Genomic DNA, 26,859 nt, shown 5'->3' on the forward strand with positions numbered 1-26,859 from the left:
ATGTGCAGGTACCGCCATTGGCAGCGCTGAGTGACCATATGTGGTGCAAGTTCCGGTGGCCCCCTGGGGAGGGCCCGGGCACTTACTTGTTTTTAATTTGTACTCACAAATTAGGCGCTGCTGCTGTGACACCCCCTTTCATCAGCATCGGGGAGGTGGGGGCAGCAGGCCACCCCCAGGGCCGCCTGCCCTCTGAATGCCATGCTCTGCGCTTACTTACATCCTATGCCGACGGGGTTCCATCGCCCCGGCGTTCATTCACCAGCCACGCCTGTCAGTCACTTCACTCACTCCTGCCGTCACTCGTGTGCACTGGCTGCCACCTAGCGGCCACGGTGCTCAGTGCCGCTCCTGATGCTCTGCTAGTGCTCGGTTCATCAGCCAGGGATTCAGCTGTTCAAACCAGAGGTGGTCTCTGGTCCAGGGCCCCAGCCTTCCATGGGCCCCTGATAGAACCCGCTCTGTTCTGCAGAGAGTCTTGCCCTCAGTACCATGAATAATTCAACAGCGCTGTTTTAAAAAAAAAACAAAAAAAAAAACGTTTTCCTTGAATTTGATGTGTGTGATGTGCGTCTATCACATACTTTTGCAGAGAAATGTTTCTTTCATGCAACATAGTGTTTCAATTTAAAACAGGGGTCTTCGCGAATGACAAATTTGAGAGCGTCACAGAGATTATTTGTAGTAACATTAGAGAGATGCTGCTACTTTGTTACAATATTAAAATAACACGTCACTATCCCTGAATATTGGATGTAAACACATGGGTGTGTGCCTGTGCACTGTCAGTGACCTGGCCAAAGAGGGCGTGAAAGAGCTGAAACTGGGGGACCCTTGAGTTTATGATCCAAAAACAGGGTCCCCAAAATCCTTAAGATGCCCCTGGTGCAAACATCACGTATATTATTCATGGAGCTCTCGAGGTCCAGTAGGATAATCATTTGTAATACCTGGTACCTGGCAATAGATTTAATAACAAAAATAAGTACATTTAGAATGTGGTACAAATATGGCGCCTGATGGTGTTATCGCTTAAACTTCAGTGAATTGTACCACAGCTGTGGAGGCATGTACATATATATATGTACACCAGAGCCGGCCTTGGCTCAGATAGTGCCCTAGGTGGAATCAAAATTGGCGCCCTCCTTGCAGCTGGTGAATAAAATAAGGTAGCAGGTGGTCTATTTTGTGTTTACAGGTCATTTACAGATCAAACCAGTAACTGACCTGTGAGCACAAACTTCTCAGAACCTCCCCCAAATATCCTAAGTCACTCACAGCGCAGCTCAATCTCACTAGTGCCAAGTGGTGGTGGTGCGAATGGGTGTGTTGGTGTGTGGTTAGGGATGCAACAGGGGAAGTGGGAGGGGAAGGAAAGGAGTTAATTGGGTGTAAAACGTTACCTGCAGCAAGTAACACGCATTGGCAAAGCCAATAATTCTTCCCTATACAACAGCTATTGGCTTTGCCAATGTGTTTTCGCCATGTTCACCAGCGTGGCTGCTGTTCAGCCTGGCTAAAAGTTAGTGGCATAGAGGGGTGGAGTGGAGTGTCAGTGGAATGGTAGAGAGTACAGTTGTATTGTATTGTGGTGTGGCAGAGTGGTGTACAGTGCAGTGGCAGGGTGTAGAGTCTCGTAAAGTGGAGTGGCAGAGTGTTATGTATTGGAGTTCGTAGAATGGCGTGGAGTGGTGTAGGGTGCATTGAGTAGACTGTTGCAGAGTACAGTGGTGTACAGTGCAGCATTGTAGAAAACAGTGGCTTAGATTAGATTGGTGCGGTGGCGTGGTGCTGAGTGGAGCAGTGCAGAGTCTAGTGTTGGAGATGCCAGTGGCGCAGAATGGTGCAGAGTGCCAGAGTGTAGTGGTGTGGAGTGCATTCTTGCAGAGTAGCGTGTCACAGTGCAGTGGTGTAAAGTGGAGTAGTGCAGAGTGGCGTAGAGAGCAGTGGTTCAGAGTACAGTGAAGCAAAGTGGAGTACACTGGCATCGAGTACCATGGTTAAGAGTTGATTGGTGGAGAGTGCAGTAGAGTGGATTGTTTCAGAGTAGAGTGAAGTGGCCTAGGGTGGGGTGGTGCTGGGTAGAGTGCAGTGGTATAGAGTATAGTGGTGTAGATTAGAGTGGCATACAGTGGCTTGGCGTAGAGTGCAGGGGCATAGAGTTGAGTGTTACAGTGCAAAGTGCATTGGAGTAGAGTGTATTGGCATATAGTGCAGTGTTGCAGAGTGCATATAGTGCAGTGTTGCAGAGTGGCATAGAGTACATCGTTGTAGAGTGCAATAGCGTGGAGTTGAGCAGAGTTAGATTGGTGTGGCCTAGACTGGAATGGTGTAGAGTGCAGTGGTGTAGAGCAGAGTGGCGAAGAGTGCATTGGCATAGAGTAGTGGTACAGGGCAGAATAGGCGTAGCATGAAGTAGTGTAGAGTGCAGTGCTATGGAGTGGTGCAGAGTAGAAGGGCGAGGCGTAGCATGGAGTATTCACGGTGTGGTAGCACACTGCTGTTACATCCAACACATTTTCAGTTGAAATGACCACTGTGTTTGCACAGAAATTCAGTTTTACTGATAAAACTATGCAGTGCATAGATGAAAATGTGTGGAAATTGCATCACCTAGTTTAATGATTCGTTTTGATCATATTAAAGTATTTGTTTCCAACACACACATACCAAAAAATATGCTTTATTTGTGCGTTCATAATTCTGATATATTCTGAAGTACTTAAACAGTTCATTTAAATGCTGTCTTGTGCTAGGAAAAAACCTCTTTACTACCCCTGGTATCCAGCATGATTGTCACATAAATCCTCTCACTTTGAAGTCGGAGAAAGAAAAGTAAATGAGAGCCCTTGTAAGACGGGACTTGACATTTGGGCTCAGTTTTTGAATGCACAGCAAATGTGACGAGATAAGTACAAGATTTAAAGGCCTGTTAACAGAAAGCGAGTTTGTGGAAGGATACAGAAAACTGTTTAGGCAAGGGGAGGGACAAACTGAGCCTGGAGAGCCTAGAGTAAATAAAGCCAGCAAATGGAAAGGCAGAAACTGTGAGTTACAAGCCACAAAGCTAATGGCAATCAACAAGTGGAATACATTCCTAGGTCAGCTTTCTAAAGGTCTCCAAGACCTCTTTAGCAAAAGTCTGGTAGGTTGCGACCGCAAAAGGATTAAAAGCAGTTAGTCTTAATCATTGCAGTCATGAAGGGCACTGGTGTCTGCAGCAGTTTGATACAGACTGTTTGGTGTGACCTCTGAAAATTGGCGACCTGGGCCATACTCGCTACACCAAATGCCAGCCCTTATGTACACAGGGAGCAAGAGAGGGACTTTAGTGTGTGGTCTGTGCTCGAATGCTCTGGTCACAATCCACGAGGGCAGCCGCAGGGGCAATCATACCTCTAGTTAAATACTCATGTTTGCTGTCATTACTGTTACAGTAGGCAGCCAGAGACGGAGGCACAGAAGTGAATGAAGATGTGGCCCACCACCTCCTGCCAAGACTGGCTCAGGTGCATGGAGCGAGGAGCCCTGTGGTGTAGGCCGCTTGGACTTTTTCAGAGCCTACAGGAGGCAGAGAAAAGCGTAAAGCCGCCTAGATGTTGCTGACCAGAGCAGCACGCTGTAGTTGGTAATGAGTGCTTGTTTGCCATTCACCAGGGCTTTAAGTGAGATGAAAAAACTGGGTGATTTGGGAATCATGTGAGTCAAGTGGGAGACACGCCCCTGTAGTCACACATTCGTCAAGGTAGCAGTGCCCATAATTAGGGCTTTCTCCAAGAGGAGAGTCAAATGAGGTGAGAGCGCTAGACTTAATTTCTATGCATGGTATGAATGATTAGATAGGCAGGGATGCTTACAGCCCGACGAAGGCCTCAGACCTGAATGAACTTTAGATGTAGACTGAAACATGTTGGCTTTTACATGGGTGATTGTTATTGTTACTCAAAATACACCCGCAATAGTTTTTGAATTATGTCTAGGGTGCTCAGTTAAGGAAACTTCCTAGGGTGTACCCGGAGGCATTTTTTTCTGTCTCTCTGGATCTCTGCTCCAATTTCAGTAGCAGGTTTTCTCAAAACTCAAAATTTTGGTTGAGTCCACCATGGTGGTACTAACCTACCACGGTGTGGATAGATGCCAAGAATGAAGCATGCCACAATACATAGTGAGTGAGGCATTGACTCAAATCTTTTGGTTTTCTACACGGTCGACCCCAGAATTCAAACTTAGTTCCCTTTATATGATTTATGCATGTAGTATCTGCCTTTCATGAGAAACAGGTTTGAAGACCGTTTCCCACCATAAACATCCTGGGCATCTCAGGGGTTAATTTTTCACAGAGTGAAACAATATGTAATGAGACTTCACTCTTCACCAATTTATGATTGATTCACCTGAAGTGGGCTAAAAACCAAATTTTATTGAGAGCGATCATACATGCCAATAGACTCGGTTGAGGTGAAAGTACACCGATTTTGAAAAGCCAAAAATCGCTTTATTTTAGCTCTCTTCCACCTGAAATTTGCTCAGCTTTAATAGACGACAGTAGAGAAAATGTATTATGATTCCCCCCCCCCCCCCCCCCCCCCCCCCAAATGTCCCACATTTCATTGGTGAAATGTTGGCATGTATAAGCAATGTCCACAGCAAACAACCCCTGGCAGGCCCATTCTCTCCCTTTCCCACCACTTGCTCTTGTTCTAGAATCCTAGTGTACCTTCTCTTAAAGAGGTAAAGTACAACAAAGAAACCAGGATATAACAATCGGATCTGTACCTCACTCGCGTCTCCTTGGTCTATGTGCTGCTGGGATGGATTAACCCCACTGACTGCATCCCTCAGGTAGCCCCACTGGGGACACCCGGGAGACAAGCCTTTCAGATCACCTTGTTTTGCAAGTTGTGTTGGATTAAGTGCTGTTGCTGAAGTTGTGACTACTCCCTTCACACTTGGATGGCTTTCAGACAAGGTTAGTAGTTCAGCAGGCCTTCCCTCATGCCCTGCAGCACCATTAAGCAGACTGTTGTGCGTCAGAACCAGGCCCCCATTTACACCTAACTTAACCCAGGAGTTATCAGGGGAACCGCAGATCTGCGTTCTCCCCCTACTCATTGTGCTTGGTGTTTTACAGATCTAGTCTGAGCCCATCAACCTCCGACAGTTTGTAGTGTAAATATCTGTTGGTTATGGAGTTTTCTGGGTGAAAGGCTTCTTGAAACTGCAGATAAAAAATCCCCAGCCTCAGTATGATGTCAATTTAACAAATTATAGGAGAGTTTCAATCTCAGTGCAATTCAAGAGAATGAAAAAAACTGTGATAATTGAATGTACCACTTAGCCGATGATCGTGCTCTCTGCATTCTTTGGAATGTCCAGATGTCCTCATTAGGCACTCATGGCTGATTGGCTGCAGTCTGCTTACTTGAAATTTGTTTTACTCTAGGCGTCTTTTTCATGCACTCAGTGGATTGGCTGCAGTCATGCTCATTTGAAGTTTCTCGGTTTTACTCAAGGTGTCTTCATGAGCTCACAGTAGATTGGCTGATGTCATGCTTATTTGAAATTTGTTTTTAAGGTGTCTGCTTCATGAGCTCACTGTGGATTGGCTGCAGTCATGCTTATTTGAAGTTTGTTTAACTCAAGGTGTCTTCATGAGCTCAAAGTGGCTTTTCCTCAGCCATGCTCATTTGAAGTTTGTTTTACTCAAGGCGTCGTCTTTGTGAGCTCATAGTGGATTAGCTGCAGTCATGCTTATTCAAACTTTGATTTTCTGAAGGTGTCTTCCTGCGCCCACAGTGGATTAGCTGTGGTGCTCTTTGACCACTGCTTGTGTTTCTTGACTGGTCCTCACTGTGGATAGACTGCAGTGTTGGCTTTATTGGAACACTGCTTGCTTTTCTTGAACTGGCCACAACTGCGGACTGAAGCAAGAACTTATGGCCTCCACACAGCGCCAACAGATACTAAGATGAAGAACATTCTATTCGAGTTGCTATTGTTGTCAGGATCTGAGATGAGGATAGTCACAAACTGGTATTTTGGATACTTGTCCTTTGATTTATAAGCCCTGATGAAGCTCTTGGTGGGTCATGGAAACGTATTGGCTGTATTTTATGAAGTACATTGAAGTACAATAAAGAATTGGATTTTATCACCATGCCACGGCGTGTGAAGCTGTTTGGACTCTCAAATTAATTTATGTAATAAGGAATTTACTGTGAATTGTTGCCTCCACATTGGTTGTATTCTCTAAAATAGTGGACTGGTGGTCAGCTAACCCTGGGAGGTGGGCAATAGGTTTTTGAAAGAAAATGAGAAGTTACTGGTGGTGTGGCAGCTCAGCCCTTGCTGTCCAGTTTACGGGAGAGTGGCTGCTGAGGTGTTCGAACGTAACTTGTGTTTCCTGAATTGTCTGCAGGAGCTCACAAACGTAACTTATTCTGGATTGGGTGCAGTGTTGTGTTTATAGGAAGGTAGAATCTTTTTTTCTGTTGTCCTCCTATGTTGTTTAGTGTAATGCTGCATTCAGGTTTACGTGAATGTTCATATTTTGCATTTATTTAGTTCTGTTCAGAATATAGCATCCAGTGCTGTTTATTTGAACATGATGTGCTTCTTGAGGTACTCTCTTCGGGAGCTCGTGGCATTTGTCTGCAGTGCTTTATCTGAACATGTTACGTGTTGTGTGCTCATCTTCAGAAGCCTAAAACCGATTAGCTACAATTGTGTGTTTAGAAGACCATGGCTTGTACTTAAGTATTTCTCTGAGCGGATTGGCTGCTATGCCCCTTTTATATGACCATTACTTGAAGTTCTGGAGTTGTTTTTCAGGAGCTCCCAGCCGACTGGCCACAGTGCTGCTAATTTGAATCTGCTTCTTTACTTGACCTCACAGTGGAATTGTGGCAGTGCTATTTCATTCTCTGATTTTATGTACTTATGCGATTCGCGGCAGTGCTGTGCTGATGGGTCCTTTACTTTTATTACTTTAGTTCCCCCAGCTGATTGATGGCAGACTATGTTGATTGGTGCTGTGCTTTTATTTAGTCTTGCTCACATTGGTTTGGTGGCAGAGCTTTGCTATTTGGTGCTTTGCTTTTTCTTTAATTTTGGTCACCACGGATTGGCAGCAGTGCTGTATTCATTGGTCCTTTGCTTGTAGTTCCTTCCATCTCCTTGCAGCGATTGGCAGTCATGCTGTGTTGAATCGTGCTTTCTTTGTTTACTTATGCTTTTGGATTGGCGGCAGTGCTACATTCATCTGTCCTTTCCTTTGTTTACTTTTGCTCTTGGATTGTGACAGTGCTGTGTTGATTGGTGCTTTGCTCTATTTAGTAACTCTGTTCATGCAGATTGGCAGCAGTGCTTTGCTCATTGATCCTTTGCTTTTAGTTCTTTACTTCTCTCAGACAGCATTGTTATGCTGATTGGTGCTTTAAGCTCTTGGATTGGCGACAGTGCTGTTCATTGGTGCTTTGTTTAGTTATGCTCTTGCATTGACAGCAGTGCTCTGTTGATTGGTGCTTTGCTTTATTTAGTAACTGTTCATGCCGATTGGTGGTAGTGCTGTGTTCATTGATCCTTTGCTCCTATTTCTTTAGTACTTCCATCAGGCGATTAGCAACAGTGCTGTTGATGATTGGTGCTTTCCTTTGTTTATGTCCTTAGATTGGCTACAGTGCTGTGTTGATTGGTCCTTTACATTGTTTATGTATGCTCTTGGATTGGTGACAGTGCTGTTGATTGGTGCTTTGCATAGTTAGGCTCTTGGATTGGCAGCAGTGCTGTGTTAAATGGTGCTTTGTTTAGTTATTCTCTTGGATTGGCGACAGTGCTATTGATTGGTGCTTTACTTTGTTTAGTTATGCTCTTGGATTGGAAGCAGTGCTCTGTTTGGTGCTTTACTTTGTTTAGTTACCCTCTTGGATTGCCGGCAGTGCTGTGTTGATTGGTGCTTTGCTTTGTTTAGTTATGCTCTTGGATTGGCGGCAGTGCTCTTGATGGGTGCTTTTCTTTTAGTTATGCTCTTGGAATGTGTTGATTGGTGCTTTTCTTTGTTTAGTTACGCTCTTGGATTGGCGACAGTGCTATTGGTTGGTGCTTTGCTTTGTTTAGTTATTCTCTTGGATTGGCGACAGTGCTATTGATTGGTCCTTTCCTTTGTTTAGTTATGCTCTTGGATTGGCAGCAGTGCTTTGTTGAGTGGTGGTTTGCTTTGTTATGCTCTTGGATTGGCGGCAGTGCTGTGTTGATTGGTGCTTTGCTTTGTTATGCTTTTGGATAGGGGCAGTGTTGTGTTGATTGGTGCTTTGCTTTATTTAGTAAGTCTGCTCATGCTGACTGGCAGTAATGCTGTGTTAATTCTTTGCTCCTATTTCTTTAGTACTTTCCTCAGACGATTGGCGGCAGTGCTGTTGGTGATTGGTGCTTTCCTTTTAGTTATACTCTTGGATTGGCGGCAGTGCTGTATTGATTGGTGCTCTGCTTTGTTTCAGTTACGCTCTTTGATTAGCAGCAGTGCTGTGTTGAATGGTGCTTTGCTTTGTTTAGTTATGCTCTTGGATTGGCGACAGTGCTGTTCATTTGGGCTTTCCTTTGTTTAGTTATGCTCTTGGATTGGCAACAGTGCTATTGATCGCTGCTCTGCTTTGTTTAGTTGTGCTCTTGGATTGGCAGCAATGATGTGTTGATTGGTGCTTTGCTTTGTTTAGTTATGCTCTTGTAATGTGTTGATTGGTGCTTTCCTTTAGTTACTCTTGAATTGGCATCAGTGCTGTTGATTGGTGCTTTCCTTTGTTATGCTCTTGTAATGTGTTGATTGGTGCTTTGCTTTGTTTAGTTACACTATTGGTTTGGCAGCAGCGCTGTTTATTGGTGCTTTCCTTTGTTTATGCTCTTGGATTGGTGGCAGTGCTGTTGATTGGTGATTTCCTTTGTTATGCTCTTGGATTGTGTTGGTTGGTGCTTTCCTTTGTTATACTCTTGTAATGTGTTGGTTGGTGCTTTCCTTTTGTTTAGGTACGCTCTTGGATTGGCAGCAGCGCTGTTGATTGGTGCTTTCCTTTGTTTAGGTACGCTCTTGGTTTGGCAGCAGTGCTGTTTATTGGTGCTTTCCTTTGTTTATGCTCTTGGATTGGTGGCAGTGCTGTTGATTGGTGCTTTCCTTTGTTATGCTCTTGTATTGTGTTGGTTGGTGCTTTCCTTTGTTATGCTCTTGTAATGTGTTGGTTGGTGCTTTCCTTTTGTTTAGGTACGCTCTTGGATTGGCAGCAGCGCTGCTGATTGGTGCTTTCCTTTGTTTAGGTACGCTCTTGGTTTGGCAGCAGTGCTGTTGATTGGTGCTTTCCTTTGTTATGCTCTTGGATTGGCAGCAGCGCTGTTGATTGGTGCTTTCCTTTCTTTAGTTGTGCTCTTGGATTGGTGACAGTGCTGTTGATTAGAGCTTCCCGTTGTTTAGTTATGCTCTTGGATTGGCAGCAGTGCTGTTGATTGGTGCTCTGCTTTGTTTAGTTATGCTCTTGGATTAGCAACAGTGCTATTTATTGGTGCTTTCCTTTGTTTAGTTATGCTCTTAGATTGGCAACAGTGCTATTGATCGCTGCTCTGCTTTGTTTAGTTGTGCTCTTGAATTGGCAGTAGTGTTGTGTTGATTGGTGCTTTGCTTTGATTAGTTACGCTCTTGGATTGGCGGCAGTGCTGTTGAACAGTGCTTTCCTTTGTTTAGTTATGCTCTTAGATTGGCAACAGTGCTATTGATCGCTGCTCTGCTTTGTTTAGTTGTGCTCTTGAATTGGCAGTAGTGTTGTGTTGATTGGTGCTTTGCTTTGATTAGTTACGCTCTTGGATTGGCGGCAGTGCTGTTGAACAGTGCTTTCCTTTGTTTAGTTATGCTCTTAGATTGGCAACAGTGCTATTGATCGCTGTTCTGCTTTGTTTAGTTGTGCTCTTGGATTGGCAGCAGTGCTGTGTTGATTGGTGCTTTGCTTTGATTAGTTACGCTTCTGGATAGGCGGCGGTGCTGTGTTCATCGGTCCTTTGCTCTTATTTGTTTAGTGGTTCCCTCAGGTGATTGACAGCATTGCTGTGTGTTCTATCTGCATTGCTTTTCGAACTTCATGTTGCTTTGGTTTCTGATATCACATGGTAGTTGTGGTTCTGGGTTTATGAACAAAGTTTATTGAAAGAAAGTTTTGTTGCCCTGGTCCCTGCTCCACCTCTTACTGATTTCTCAATGTTTTCTCCCCAGGATAATGAAAAGAGGACCCCATTACATGCTGCTGCCCACCTGGGGGACGCCGAAATTATTGAACTCCTCATTTTATCTGGTAGGTTTCAAGTTTCTTTCTTTGTTGTGAGATTATAGTTTGCTGACTCACTTGTCTCCGGAGCAGTCGTCTGTACTGCCATATAATGTCCCTGCGAAAGGCTCTTCTTTCAGCAGTTAAGTGAGGAGAGCTGGGCTCTGTGACCCTTACTGGCCAAAGCAATATGTATGGCACAGACGTAACGCAAAACAAGGTGCACTATTCAGAATGACGCGGTAGGCTGGGTTACACTGAGCCTTGACTGTCTTGTAAGTTTACTAGTGATTAAGCAGCTCCCAATCCACTGTAGGAAACCCCTGTTTTAATATCTAGAGATGTGCACAATCGGGGAACCCTATATTCACCATTTAATAAGTTTGTTGTAGTCCTAGTTTGAGAACAGGCCAGAGGGTGCAAGCTCGAGGAGGAGTAAGTGCGGTGGTCTTGTTAGTTAGTGCACGGTGCCAGGGGCGGACAGAAGGACGTGTCTGGGCTGAGAGTGGTAAAAGTGTGACTTTTGGTAAATGCCTGCGAGGGTTCAAGAGCGGGCCACACAGGGGATAACACTAGTAGGAGGGAAAACCTTTTAGTAGACCTCGGCATTGATGTCCATTTGCCAAAGCTCCATCTACTTTTCGCTGTGGCAAACACGTGTGGGAGCTGGCGGTGAGCAGCACTTCTGGGGTGCACTGAGGCTAGGACGTGCAGGTGCTTGCTGTGCTCAGATGGAAGGCATCAGTGCCATTCCTGGCTGCGTTGGGTGGTAGCTGCTCTCAAGTGGCACTCTGTATCCCTAAGGGATGGACGCCCTTCTGCTGTCCCCCAGAGGGGTACTCTTTATCCCTAATGGATGGTAGCATCTCTACATCCCTCCACAGCGGTACTCTGTATCCATAATGAATGATAGCCGCACTGTAACCTCAGTGGTCCTCTGTCTCCCTGATGAATGATAGCCGCACTGTAGCCTCACAGTGGTGCTTTGTATCCCTAATGAACGATAGCCGCACTGTAGCCCCACAGTGGTCCTCTGTCTCCCTAACGAATGATAGCCGCACTGTAACTTCACAGTGGTGCTTTGTATCCCTAATGAACGATAGCCGCACTGTAACCTCAGTGGTGCTCTGTATCCCTAATGAATGATAGCCGCACTGTAGCCTCACACTGATGCTCTCTATCCGTAATGAATGAGAGCCGCACTGTAGCCCCAGAGTGGTCCTCTGTATCCCTAATGAATGATAGCCGCACTGTAGACTCACAGTGGTGCTCTGTATCCCTAATGAATGATAGCCACACTGTAGCCTCACAGTGGTGCTCTGTATCCGTAATGAATGATAGCCGCACTGTAGCCTCACTGTGATGCTCTGTATCCCTAATGACTGATAGCCGCACTGTAGCCTCAGTGGTGCTCTGTATCCCTAATGAATGATAGCCGCACTGTAGCATCAAATTGGTGCTCTATATACCTTATAAATGATAGCCGCACTGTAGCCTCACATTGGTGCTCTGTATACCTTATGAATGATAGCCGCACTGTAGCCCCACAGTGGTCCTCTGTATCCCTAATGACTGATAGCCGCACTGTAGCCCCACAGTGGTCCTCTGTATCCCTAATGACTGATAGCCGCACTGTAGCCTCACAGTGGTGCTCTGTATCCCTAATGACTGATAGCCGCACTGTAGCCTCACAGTGTTGCTCTGTATCCCTAATGAATGATAGTCGCACTGTAGCCTCACAGTGGTCCTCTGTATCCCTAATGAATGAGAGCCGCACTGTAGCCTCACAGTGGTGCTTTGTATCCCTAATGAATGAGAGCCGCACTGTAGCCTCACAGTGGGCCTCTGTATCCGTAATGAATGATAGCCGCACTGTAGCCCCACAGTGGTCCTCTGTATCCCTAATGAATGATAATCGCACTGTAACCTCCGCGGTGCTCTGTATCCCTAATGAATGATAGCCACACTGTAGCCCCACAGTGGTCCTCTGTATCCCTAATGAATGATAGCCGCACTGTAGCCCCACAGTGGTCCTCTGTCTCCCTAACGAATGATAGCCGCACTGTAACTTCACAGTGGTGCTCTGTATACCTTATGAATGATAGCCGCACTGTAGCCTCAGTGGTGCTTTGTCTCCCTAATGAATGATAGCCGCACTGTAGCCCCACAGTGGTGCTATGTATACCTTATGAATGATAGCCGCACTGTAACCTCAGTGGTGCTCTGTATGCCTAATGAATGATAGCCGCACTGTAGCCTCAGTGGTGCTCTGTCTTTCTAATGAATGATAGCCGCACTGTAGCCCCACAGTGGTGCTCTGTATCCCTAATGAATGATAGTCGCACTGTAGCCTCAGCGGTGCTCTGTATCCCTAATGAATGGTAGCCACACTGTAGCCCCACAGTGGTCCTCTGTATCCCTAATGAATGATAGCCGCACTGTAGCGCCACAGTGATCCTCTGTATCCCTAATGAATGGTAGCCACACTGTAGCCCCACAGTGGTCCTCTGTATCCCTAATGAATGATAGCCGCACTGTAGCCCCACAGTGGTCCTCTGTATCCCTAATGAATGATAGCCGCACTGTGGCCCCACAGTGGTGCTCTGTATACCTTATGAATGATAGCCGCACTGTAGCCTCACAGTGGTCCTCTGTATCCCTAATGAATGATAGCCGCACTGTAGCCTCACAGTGGTGCTCTGTATCCCTAATGAATGATAGTCGCACTGTAGCCTCAGTGGTGCTCTGTCTCCCTAATTAATGATAGCCGCACTGTAGCCCCACAGTGGTGCTCTGTATACCTTATGAATGATAGCCGCACTGTAGCCTCACAGTGGTGCTCTGTATACCTAATGAATGATAGCCGCACTGTAGCCTCACAGTGGTGCTCTGTATCCCTAATGAATGGTAGCCGCACTGTAGCCCCACAGTGGTCCTCTGTATCCCTAATGAACGATAGCCGCACTGTAGCCTCACAGTGGTGCTCTGTATCCCTAATGAATGATAGCCGCACTGTAGCCTCACAGTGGTGCTCTGTATACCTTATGAATGATAGCCGCACTGTAGCTTCACAGTGGTCCTCTGTATCCCTATTGAATGATAGCCGCACTGTAACCTCAGTGGTGCTCTGTATGCCTAATGAATGATAGCCGCACTGTAGCCTCACAATGGTCCTCTCTATCCCTAATGAATGATAGCCGCACTGTAGCCTCACATTGGTGCTCTGTATACCTTATGAATGATAGCCGCACTGTAGCTTCACAGTGGTCCTCTGTATCCCTAATGAATGATAGCCGCACTGTAACCTCAGTGGTGCTCTGTATCCCTAATGAATGATAGCCGCACTGTAACCTCAGTGGTGCTTTGTATCCCTAATGAATGATAGCCGCACTGTAGCCTCACAGTGGTGCTCTGTATCCCTAATGAATGATAGCCGCACTGTAGCCTCACATTGGTGCTCTGTATCCCTAATGAACGATAGCCGCACTGTAGCCTCACAGTGGTGCTCTGTATCCCTAATGAACGATAGCCGCACTGTAGCCTCACAGTGGTGCTCTGTATCCCTAATGAATGATAGCCGCACTGTAGCCTCACAGTGGTGCTCTGTATCCCTAATGAACGATAGCCGCACTGTAGCCTCACAGTGGTGCTCTGTATCCCTAATGAACGATAGCCGCACTGTAGCCTCACAGTGGCCCTCTGTATCGCTAATGAATGACAGCCGCACTGTAGCCTCACAGTGGTCCTCTGTATCCCTAATGAATGATAGTTGCACTGTAGCCCCACAGTGGTGCTCTGTATCCTTCATGAATGATAGTCGCATTGTAGCCTCAGTGGTGCTCTGTATCCCTAATGAATGATAGCCGCACTGTAGCCTCACAGTGGTGCTCTGTCTTTCTAATGAACGATAGCCGCACTGTAGCCCCACAGTGGTGCTCTGTATCCCTAATGAATGATAGCCGCACTGTAGCCCCACAGTGGTCCTCTGTATCCCTAATGAATGATAGCCGCACTGTAACCTCAGTGGTGCTCTGTATGCCTAATGAATGATAGCCGCACTGTAGCCTCAGTGGTGCTCTGTCTTTCTAATGAATGATAGCCGCACTGTAGCCCCACAGTGGTGCTCTGTATCCCTAATGAATGATAGTCGCACTGTAGCCTCAGCGGTGCTCTGTATCCCTAATGAATGGTAGCCACACTGTAGCCCCACAGTGGTCCTCTGTATCCCTAATGAATGATAGCCGCACTGTAGCGCCACAGTGATCCTCTGTATCCCTAATGAATGGTAGCCACACTGTAGCCCCACAGTGGTCCTCTGTATCCCTAATGAATGATAGCCGCACTGTAGCCCCACAGTGGTCCTCTGTATCCCTAATGAATGATAGCCGCACTGTGGCCCCACAGTGGTGCTCTGTATACCTTATGAATGATAGCCGCACTGTAGCCTCACAGTGGTCCTCTGTATCCCTAATGAATGATAGCCGCACTGTAGCCTCACAGTGGTGCTCTGTATCCCTAATGAATGATAGTCGCACTGTAGCCTCAGTGGTGCTCTGTCTCCCTAATTAATGATAGCCGCACTGTAGCCCCACAGTGGTGCTCTGTATACCTTATGAATGATAGCCGCACTGTAGCCTCACAGTGGTGCTCTGTATACCTAATGAATGATAGCCGCACTGTAGCCTCACAGTGGTGCTCTGTATCCCTAATGAATGGTAGCCGCACTGTAGCCCCACAGTGCTCCTCTGTATCCCTAATGAACGATAGCCGCACTGTAGCCTCACAGTGGTGCTCTGTATCCCTAATGAATGATAGCCGCACTGTAGCCTCACAGTGGTGCTCTGTATACCTTATGAATGATAGCCGCACTGTAGCTTCACAGTGGTCCTCTGTATCCCTAATGAATGATAGCCGCACTGTAACCTCAGTGGTGCTCTGTATGCCTAATGAATGATAGCCGCACTGTAGCCTCACAATGGTCCTCTCTATCCCTAATGAATGATAGCCGCACTGTAGCCTCACATTGGTGCTCTGTATACCTTATGAATGATAGCCGCACTGTAGCTTCACAGTGGTCCTCTGTATCCCTAATGAATGATAGCCGCACTGTAAGCTCAGTGGTGCTCTGTATGCCTAATGAATGATAGCCGCACTGTAGCCTCACAATGGTCCTCTCTATCCCTAATGAATGATAGCCGCACTGTAGCCTTACAGTGGAGCTCTGTATACCTAATGAATGATAGCCGCACTGTAGCTTCACAGTGGTCCTCTGTATCCCTAATGAATGATAGCCGCACTGTAACCTCAGTGGTGCTCTGTATGCCTAATGAATGATAGCCGCACTGTAGCCTCACAATGGTCCTCTCTATCCCTAATGAATGATAGCCGCACTGTAGCCTTACAGTGGAGCTCTGTATACCTAATGAATGATAGCCGCACTGTAGCCTCACAATGGTGCTCTGTATCCCTAATGAACGATAGTCGCACTGTAGCCCCACAGTGGTGCTCTGTATCCCTAATGAATGATAGCCGCACTGTAACCTCAGTGGTGCTTTGTATCCCTAATGAATGATAGCCGCACTGTAGCCTCACAGTGGTGCTCTGTATCCCTAATGAATGATAGCCGCACTGTAGCCTCACATTGGTGCTCTGTATCCCTAATGAACGATAGCCGCACTGTAGCCTCACAGTGGTGCTCTGTATCCCTAATGAACGATAGCCGCACTGTAGCCTCACAGTGGTGCTCTGTATCCCTAATGAATGATAGCCGCACTGTAGCCTCACAGTGGTGCTCTGTATCCCTAATGAACGATAGCCGCACTGTAGCCTCACAGTGGTGCTCTGTATCCCTAATGAACGATAGCCGCACTGTAGCCTCACAGTGGCCCTCTGTATCGCTAATGAATGACAGCCGCACTGTAGCCTCAGTGGTCCTCTGTATCCCTAATGAATGATAGTTGCACTGTAGCCCCACAGTGGTGCTCTGTATCCTTCATGAATGATAGTCGCATTGTAGCCTCAGTGGTGCTCTGTATCCCTAATGAATGATAGCCGCACTGTAGCCTCACAGTGGTGCTCTGTCTTTCTAATGAACGATAGCCGCACTGTAGCCCCACAGTGGTGCTCTGTATCCCTAATGAATGATAGCCGCACTGTAGCCCCACAGTGGTGCTTTGTATCCCTAATGAATGATAGTCGCACTGTAGCCCCACAGTGGTGCTTTGTATCCCTAATGAATGATAGCCGCACTGTAGCCTCACAGTGGTGCTCTGTATCCCTAATGAATGATAGCCGTACTGTAGCCTCACAATGGTCCTCTGTATCCCTAATGAATGATGGCCGCACTGTAGCCCCACAGTGGTGCTCTGTATACCTTATGAATGATAGCCGCACTGTAGCTTCACAGTGGTCCTCTGTATCCCTAATGAATGATAGCCGCACTGTAACCTCAGTGGTGCTCTGTATGCCTAATGAATGATAGCCGCACTGTAGCCTCACAATGGTCCTCTCTATCCCTAATGAATGATAGCCGTACTGTAGCCTTACAGTGGAGCTCTGTATACCTAATGAATGATAGCCGCACTGTAGCCTCACAATGGTGCTCTGTATCCCTAATGAACGATAGTCGCACTGTAGCCCCACAGTGGTGCTCTGTATCCCTAATGAATGATAGCCGCACTGTAACCTCAGTGGTGCTTTGTATCCCTAATGAATGATAGCCGCACTGTAGCCTCACAGTGGTGCTCTGTATCCCTAATGAATGATAGCCGCACTGTAGCCTCACATTGGTGCTCTGTATCCCTAATGAACGATAGCCGCACTGTAGCCTCACAGTGGTGCTCTGTATCCCTAATGAACGATAGCCGCACTGTAGCCTCACAGTGGTGCTCTGTATCCCTAATGAATGATAGCCGCACTGTAGCCTCACAGTGGTGCTCTGTATCCCTAATGAACGATAGCCGCACTGTAGCCTCACAGTGGTGCTCTGTATCCCTAATGAACGATAGCCGCACTGTAGCCTCACAGTGGCCCTCTGTATCGCTAATGAATGACAGCCGCACTGTAGCCTCACAGTGGTCCTCTGTATCCCTAATGAATGATAGTTGCACTGTAGCCCCACAGTGGTGCTCTGTATCCTTCATGAATGATAGTCGCATTGTAGCCTCAGTGGTGCTCTGTATCCCTAATGAATGATAGCCGCACTGTAGCCTCACAGTGGTGCTCTGTCTTTCTAATGAACGATAGCCGCACTGTAGCCCCACAGTGGTGCTCTGTATCCCTAATGAATGATAGCCGCACTGTAGCCTCACGGTGGTCCTCTTTATCCCTAATGAATGGTAGCCGCACTGTAGCCCCACAGTGGTGCTCTGTATCCCTAACGAACGATAGCTGCACTGTAGCCCCACAGTGGTGCTCTGTATACCTTATGAATGATAGCCGCACTGTAGCCCCACAGTGGTGCTTTGTATCCCTAATGAATGATAGTCGCACTGTAGCCCCACAGTGGTGCTTTGTATCCCTAATGAATGATAGCCGCACTGTAGCCTCACAGTGGTGCTCTGTATCCCTAATGAATGATAGCCACGCTGTAGCCTCAGTGGTGCTCTGTATCCCTAATGAATGATAGCCGCACTGTAGCCTCACAATGGTCCTCTGTATCCCTAATGAATGATGGCCGCACTGTAGCCCCACAGTGGTGCTCTGTATACCTTATGAATGATAGCCGCACTGTAGCCTCAGTGGTCCTCTGTATCCCTAATGAATGATAGCCGCGCTGTAGCCTCAGTGGTGCTCTGTATGCCTAATGAATGATAGCCGCACTGTAGCATCACATTGGTGCTCTATATACCTTATGAATGATAGCCGCACTGTAGCCTCACATTGGTGCTCTGTATACCTTATGAATGATAGCCGCACTGTAGCCTCACAGTGGTGCTCTGTATCCCTAATGAATGATAGCCGCACTGTAGCCCCACAGTGGTCCTCTGTATCCCTAATGACTGATAGCCGCACTGTAGCCCCACAGTGGTGCTCTGTATCCCTAATGAATGATAGCCGCACTGTAGCCTCACAGTGGTGCTCTGTATCCCTAATGAATGATAGCCGCACTGTAGCCTCACAGTGGTGCTCTGTATACCTTATGAATGATAGCCGCACTGTAGCTTCACAGTGGTCCTCTGTATCCCTAATGAATGATAGCCGCACTGTAACCTCAGTGGTGCTCTGTATGCCTAATGAATGATAGCCGCACTGTAGCCTCACAATGGTCCTCTCTATCCCTAATGAATGATAGCCGCACTGTAGCCTTACAGTGGAGCTCTGTATACCTAATGAATGATAGCCGCACTGTAGCCTCACAATGGTGCTCTGTATCCCTAATGCACGATAGTCGCACTGTAGCCCCACAGTGGTGCTCTGTATCCCTAATGAATGATAGCCGCACTGTAACCTCAGTGGTGCTTTGTATCCCTAATGAATGATAGCCGCACTGTAGCCTCACAGTGGTGCTCTGTATCCCTAATGAATGATAGCCGCACTGTAGCCTCACATTGGTGCTCTGTATACCTTATGAATGATAGCCGCACTGTAGCTTCACAGTGGTCCTCTGTATCCCTAATGAATGATAGCCGCACTGTAAGCTCAGTGGTGCTCTGTATGCCTAATGAATGATAGCCGCACTGTAGCCTCACAATGGTCCTCTCTATCCCTAATGAATGATAGCCGCACTGTAGCCTTACAGTGGAGCTCTGTATACCTAATGAATGATAGCCGCACTGTAGCCTCACAATGGTGCTCTGTATCCCTAATGAACGATAGTCGCACTGTAGCCTCACAGTGGTGCTCTGTATCCCTAATGAATGATAGCCGCACTGTAGCCTCACAGTGGTGCTCTGTATACCTTATGAATGATAGCCGCACTGTAGCTTCACAGTGGTCCTCTGTATCCCTAATGAATGATAGCCGCACTGTAACCTCAGTGGTGCTCTGTATGCCTAATGAATGATAGCCGCACTGTAGCCTCACAATGGTCCTCTCTATCCCTAATGAATGATAGCCGCACTGTAGCCTTACAGTGGAGCTCTGTATACCTAATGAATGATAGCCGCACTGTAGCCTCACAATGGTGCTCTGTATCCCTAATGAACGATAGTCGCACTGTAGCCTCACAGTGGTGCTCTGTATCCCTAATGAATGATAGCCGCACTGTAGCCTCACAGTGGTGCTCTGTATACCTTATGAATGATAGCCGCACTGTAGCTTCACAGTGGTCCTCTGTATCCCTTATGAATGATAGCCGCACTGTAACCTCAGTGGTGCTCTGTATGCCTAATGAATGATAGCCGCACTGTAGCCTCACAATGGTCCTCTCTATCCCTAATGAATGATAGCCGCACTGTAGCCTTACAGTGGAGCTCTGTATACCTAATGAATGATAGCCGCACTGTAACCTCAGTGGTGCTTTGTATCCCTAATGAATGATAGCCGCACTGTAGCCTCACAGTGGTGCTCTGTATCCCTAATGAATGATAGCCGCACTGTAGCCTCACATTGGTGCTCTGTATCCCTAATGAACGATAGCCGCACTGTAGCCTCACAGTGGTGCTCTGTATCCCTAATGAACGATAGCCGCACTGTAGCCTCACAGTGGTGCTCTGTATCCCTAATGAACGATAGCCGCACTGTAGCCTCACAGTGGTGCTCTGTATCCCTAATGAACGATAGCCGCACTGTAGCCTCACAGTGGTGCTCTGTATCCCTAATGAACGATAGCCGCACTGTAGCCTCACAGTGGCCCTCTGTATCGCTAATGAACGACAGCCACACTGTAGCCTCACAGTGGCCCTCTGTATCGCTAATGAATGACAGCCGCACTGTAGCCTCACAGTGGTCCTCTGTATCCCTAATGAATGATAGTTGCACTGTAGCCCCACAGTGGTGCTCTGTATCCTTCATGAATGATAGTCGCATTGTAGCCTCAGTGGTGCTCTGTATCCCTAATGAATGATAGCCGCACTGTAGCCTCACAGTGGTGCTCTGTCTTTCTAATGAACGATAGCCGCACTGTAGCCCCACAGTGGTGCTCTGTATCCCTAATGAATGATAGCCGCACTGTAGCCTCACAGTGGTCCTCTTTATCCCTAATGAATGGTAGCCGCACTGTAGCCCCACAGTGGTCCTCTGTTTCCCTAATGAATGATAGCCGCACTGTAGCCCCACAGTGGTGCTCTGTATCCCTAACGAACGATGGCTGCACTGTAGCCCCACAGTGGTGCTCTGTATACCTTATGAATGATAGCCGCACTGTAGCCCCACAGTGGTGCTTTGTATCCCTAATGAATGATAGTCGCACTGTAGCCCCACAGTGGTGCTCTGTCTTTCTAATGAACGATAGCCGCACTGTAGCCCCACAGTGGTGCTCTGTATCCCTAATGAATGATAGCCGCACTGTAGCTCCACAGTGGTGCTTTGTATCCCTAATGAATGATAGTCGCACTGTAGCCCCACAGTGGTGCTTTGTATCCCTAATGAATGATAGCCGCACTGTAGCCTCACAGTGGTGCTCTGTATCCCTAATGAATGATAGCCGCACTGTAGCCTCACAATGGTCCTCTGTATCCCTAATGAATGATGGCCGCACTGTAGCCCCACAGTGGTGCTCTGTATACCTTATGAATGATAGCCGCACTGTAGCCTCAGTGGTCCTCTGTATCCCTAATGAATGATAGCCGCGCTGTAGCCTCAGTGGTGCTCTGTATGCCTAATGAATGATAGCCGCACTGTAGCATCACATTGGTGCTCTATATACCTTATGAATGATAGCCGCACTGTAGCCTCACATTGGTGCTCTGTATACCTTATGAATGATAGCCGCACTGTAGCCTCACAGTGGTGCTTTGTATCCCTAATGAATGATAGCCGCACTGTAGCCCCACAGTGGTGCTCTGTATCCCTAATGAATGATAGCCGCACTGTAGCCTCACAGTGGTGCTCTGTATCCCTAATGAATGATAGCCGCACTGTAGCCTCACAGTGGTGCTCTGTATATCTTATGAATGATAGCCGCACTGTAGCTTCACAGTGGTCCTCTGTATCCCTAATGAATGATAGCCGCACTGTAACCTCAGTGGTGCTCTGTATCCCTAATGAATGATAGCCGCACTGTAGCCTCACAGTGGTGCTCTGTATCCCTAATGAATGATAGCCGCGCTGTAGCCTCAGTGGTGCTCTGTATCCCTAATGAATGATAGCCGCACTGTAGCCCCACAGTGGTGCTCTGTATACCTTATGAATGATAGCCGCACTGTAGCCCCACAGTGGTGCTTTGTATCCCTAATGAATGATAGTCGCACTGTAGCCCCACAGTGGTGCTTTGTATCCCTAATGAATGATAGCCGCACTGTAGCCTCACAGTGGTGCTCTGTATCCCTAATGAATGATAGCCACGCTGTAGCCTCAGTGGTGCTCTGTATCCCTAATGAATGATAGCCGCACTGTAGCCTCAGTGGTCCTCTGTATCCCTAATGAATGATAGCCGCGCTGTAGCCTCAGTGGTGCTCTGTATGCCTAATGAATGATAGCCGCACTGTAGCATCACATTGGTGCTCTATATACCTTATGAATGATAGCCGCACTGTAGCCTCACATTGGTGCTCTGTATACCTTATGAATGATAGCCGCACTGTAGCCTCACAGTGGTGCTTTGTATCCCTAATGAATGATAGCCGCACTGTAGCCCCACAGTGGTGCTCTGTATCCCTAATGAATGATAGCCGCACTGTAGCCTCACAGTGGTGCTCTGTATCCCTAATGAATGATAGCCGCACTGTAGCCTCACAGTGGTGCTCTGTATACCTTATGAATGATAGCCGCACTGTAGCTTCACAGTGGTCCTCTGTATCCCTAATGAATGATAGCCGCACTGTAACCTCAGTGGTGCTCTGTATCCCTAATGAATGATAGCCGCACTGTAGCCTCACAGTGGTGCTCTGTATCCCTAATGAATGATAGCCGCGCTGTAGCCTCAGTGGTGCTCTGTATCCCTAATGAATGATAGCCGCACTGTAGCCCCACAGTGGTGCTCTGTATACCTTATGAATGATAGCCGCACTGTAGCCCCACAGTGGTGCTTTGTATCCCTAATGAATGATAGTCGCACTGTAGCCCCACAGTGGTGCTTTGTATCCCTAATGAATGATAGCCGCACTGTAGCCTCACAGTGGTGCTCTGTATCCCTAATGAATGATAGCCACGCTGTAGCCTCAGTGGTGCTCTGTATCCCTAATGAATGATAGCCGCACTGTAGCCTCACAATGGTCCTCTGTATCCCTAATGAATGATGGCCGCACTGTAGCCCACAGTGGTGCTCTGTATACCTTTTGAATGATAGCCGCACTGTAGCCTCAGTGGTCCTCTGTATCCCTAATGAGTGATAGCCGCGCTGTAGCCTCAGTGGTGCTCTGTATCCCTAATGAATGATAGCCGCACTGTAGCCTCAGTGGTGCTCTGTATCCCTAATGAATGATAGCTGCACTGTAGCCCCACAGTGGTCCTCTGTATCCCTAATGAATGATAGCCGCACTGTAGCCTCAGTGGTGCTCTGTATCCCTAATGAATGATAGCTGCACTGTAACCCCACAGTGGTGCTCTGTATCCCTAATGAATGATAGCCGCACTGTAGCCTCACAGTGGTGCTCTGTATCCCTAATGAATGATAGCCGCGCTGTAGCCTCAGTGGTGCTCTGTATCCCTAATGAATGATAGCCGCACTGTAGCCTCAGTGGTGCTCTGTATCCCTAATGAATGATAGCCGCACTGTAGCCTCAGTGGTCCTCTGTATCCCTAATGAAGGATAGCCTTGCGGCAGCCCCTTCACACTAGTACTCTGCATCTGTACTGCAAATGAGGCAAGACCCTCTCACCACAGCAAATGAGGGAATACACTTCTGAAGAAGTGAGTAGCAGCCAGCCAGCCTGGTAGCATTGTTTAGGAAGCTGTACGAGACTTAAGAATTGAAAGGGGGTCCTGTGGAATATGGAAAGGGAAAACTAAAGGACTGACGTCGCCCTGACACATGCTCCATTTCAGGTGGATGTGCACTTAAGGCTAAACATCATCATTCACAGTAGAGCCAGTGGCTGAAGTGACGGACTCGTTGCCCCATGGTGTGTGCCTTCATGGGCGAAATCTCAGCGAATGAACAGACCAATGGCAGGGAGGGCTGCCCAGAGCCCCTCTTTGTATGTATATGTTGTATGTTGTATGTGGTTGTGGTTGTTATGGTTTTTTTCATTACAAGACTCTGGCCGACAACTGTATCTGTTGGGCTTTCCTAAAAGGGTCAAGCAAGGATCATCACAGTGCAGATCTTCTGCCACAAGGGATTATCAAATAATCTGAGAGATTCCATGCAGCGTCATAATCTACCCTTAAAAGCCTGATGACTTTAGCAAATGCTTTTTTATAATGAGTGTCAGTCCCACTGCCTTTCTTGTAACTTTTGTTCTTATTAAGCATATTAGACCAATGGCACCCGCCATCGTTTGTCTTTTAAGCAGTTCAAGTGTATAGCCTTCGTTATTGTCTTGTCAACATAACGAGCTCTGGTCTTCCTTGTTTAACAAAGTTGAACAACTATCGGGCACAGTGCCAAAACAATTACAGATATCTACACAATTACAGGCAGCAAAACAATACACATCAGCTCAGCACACGTGTTGCGCAAGTCAACCAATCAGTCATGCAGTAAAAAAAAATATGTACAAGATTACAACTGTCAGAAAGTAATCCCTCCTAGAAGGGCAGACAACGACTATCTTTGTCAGAGGAAGAAACAAACTCTTGCCTACAATCGTGTTCTGTGAGATTCCAAGTAACAAAATTCATCTCCCTGGGTTTTAACCCAGAATAATAGCACAACACCCTTAAAGCCCCATTCAAACAAATGTTTTTCACAATAAGTTGTTCGAGTATCCTGCCTTTGTCATAACATACCTTAATAAACAGATCTAACCTTTGGCTGCTGGCTGTTGATAACTTCTTTCAGTTGTCGTTTCTTTTGGGCGGCACATACTTAAATAGCCCCTCAGGCTGCAGTTTTGTTCTTTACTAGCACAGGCCTGCTTATGTTTTGTAGAGGGATGGGAATATAATGTGGAGTGTGCATGTGCATGCTCGCACAGACTGATCTCTCACACCCCTTACCAGCAAAAACAAAATAAACCCTACACTCTGTATTACCCCCACCTGTTGTACTCAGCCAGCGTCCAAGTATAATCGGCCTACTCAGACTGTGCACTATGGAGCGGACTGAGATCTTTGTATACTAGAGGGGATCCCAAAACTTGGCAGTGCCCACAGACCCTAGGTGTTTCTTATTGGGGATGCCCACCCACCCTGTGGGTATAAAGGGACTGTTCTCATATGTAATCAAATTGAAGGTTGCCCACACTGCCTGTATATTGCCCACACTGCCTGTTATTTTGTTGTACTCACAGATGATCTCTGGCTTTTATATATCCTCCCACCAGCCTTGTGTGCTCTGGGAGTGCTCACATACCCAGTATCTCTGCATCTTTGGATTGTCAGCGATCCTGTTTTGAATGTTGGCTCTCAGCCCTGTGCGTGCCATGGAGTAGATTGATCAGCGGAGTTTGAAATGCTTGTGCAGCAAGTGTTCAGCCTCGTGTGTGGAAATGCAGCTGATAAGGCTGTATCTTTTCCTTCCGTGCAGCCTGCGTCATCGGTTTTTAATCCCATGTGGGCTTGTTCTCCATTAGCCACGAGTTACCTTGACGTTTATATTAGCTCTGACTTTACTCCTTGTCTCCACCATGAGAGAACGGATTCTTCAATACTGTTCGTGTTCACTGGAGCAGCGCCCATCACCTCCGTCCTTTGAATGGGGGGCGTTTGATTTACCTGCATCTCTAGTTGATGGATGTGGTTTTTCATGACCTGCCACATTCCAGTTTTGTCACTGGTCTTTATAGAACTGCCCTAAAAAGTGGTTTCTTTGATAGCTAAGGGACCATTCAAGCAGACTAAGTTCCTGCTTTGCCACCTAGTAGGCGGAGGGCCTTATGGCGCTCTTCACCACCCCGTTTTGATAGTGTCATTTCCTACATTAGTCCCATATTTATTGATTTGATGGTACTTTTCTAATCGGCCACGTCATCACGCACTGTGACTGAAAGGTTCCTACTATACATCACCGCTTTTCATTTGTTGGGGTTGTGGGAGTAGGGGCTGCTCACATGTGGGTACTACTTGTCATGAATGGTATGTTTCCTCGTGAGCAAAGTGTAATCCCTAGTTCAAGACATTTATTTATCATTTTAAGCCTTACTCATAGCCAAGATTATTGGTGCACTCCTTGAGTTTCTAGGGTCAAAGTGTATCTGGACTTTTAAAGTATCAGGGTGCAGAAGGCTCTGGATGAGTAATTACCTGGAGCTTCCTTAATGCTGTCAAAGCTTCATTGTGCATTACTCGTGCTTCTTTCTCACTGTGGGCCCCTGTGCGAATGATCCATTGCCTGCTGTGTAGGCGCTTTGCATGTGTTTGCAGCAGAGTGTGCATTTAAAGATTTCACATCACTATAAATGCAGGATCCAGCCTTTTCATGCAACCACTAGTTTGGCTAAAGGCAGGAGTCTGCTACAGAGGTCAATATCTAGACTTCCTGCCATCTCTTGCTCAGAAAGAGGTTTCTAACTGTAAAGCAGGCAGGAGTAAATCCACCTTAAGAACAGCCACCATCAAGGTACTTGATGTATATGAATAGCTTATTGAAGGTAAACAAGTATTTTAGTGCATGTCACAGTGCCAGATGGAAATGCTAAGAACTGTCCTGCTTTGCAGCAGTGGCCAGAATGTGTGACTGGAGTGGCCATTTCTCCTGTGTGTGCAGGACATTCTAATGTGAAGAGAGCCTGTAAAGGTTGAACCAAGGGGACAGCAGGTGTGTGGATTGCTACAATGATGTGGAGGTCAGAAGTGGGTGTGCCAAATTACTAATGCTCCCAGGTTTGGCATATCAGTGTCTGAAGACAAATTTAGGATCCTTGGGGGAGACAACTTTCTACACAGGTGATGTTGTCTTGGGTGTATGGCGGGTTAGGAACTGTGCATGCTTATTATCGACAGAACATGTCCTGCATATGGCGCAACATAAAGGTTCCGAAGTAGGTTTCAGAGAATGGTGTCGACTGCATGGGTTGGGGACAACTGAGGATTACAGATTCTTCTCGGGCCTTATCGTTAGCAGAATCTTGTGACCATTCTGGAGGAGAGCTCAGGGTTTGTGATTAGTTACCCACCCTGGTATGCATGCCTGTGTATTCCACATGCTTATGGGTTTTGAGCACACACTGAAGGTGATGAGTAATGATAAACCTATGAAATGCCATTTCAGAAGCTGCAGGGGAATGGATGTGTTCTCGAGTGAGCCCGCCTAAAGAGGCACCATGGGACCCTTCTAGTCTTCATTGTGGCTTTTGCTGATGGTCATGGCCCTCGAGTAATGGGCAGTTTGCTGCAGTGCATTTACTTTTACGGTAT

At 47.0% G+C, this 26,859-nt stretch overlaps 1 protein-coding gene across 2 annotated transcripts in view; it reads left to right on the forward strand.

Moving 5' to 3' along the window:
* ANKRD28 (ankyrin repeat domain 28) overlaps positions 1-26,859 on the forward strand; it is a 496,481-nt gene that overhangs the window by 207,457 nt on the left and 262,165 nt on the right. For both annotated transcript variants that reach the window (XM_069212092.1, XM_069212091.1), the window contains exon 3: positions 10,247-10,325. In XM_069212092.1, coding sequence (XP_069068193.1) covers positions 10,247-10,325 — 79 coding nt within the window. The remainder of the gene's footprint in view (positions 1-10,246; positions 10,326-26,859) is intronic.

Source organism: Pleurodeles waltl, chromosome 10 (genome assembly GCF_031143425.1).
Source record: "Pleurodeles waltl isolate 20211129_DDA chromosome 10, aPleWal1.hap1.20221129, whole genome shotgun sequence".
NCBI classification, from domain to species: Eukaryota; Metazoa; Chordata; class Amphibia; order Caudata; family Salamandridae; genus Pleurodeles; species Pleurodeles waltl.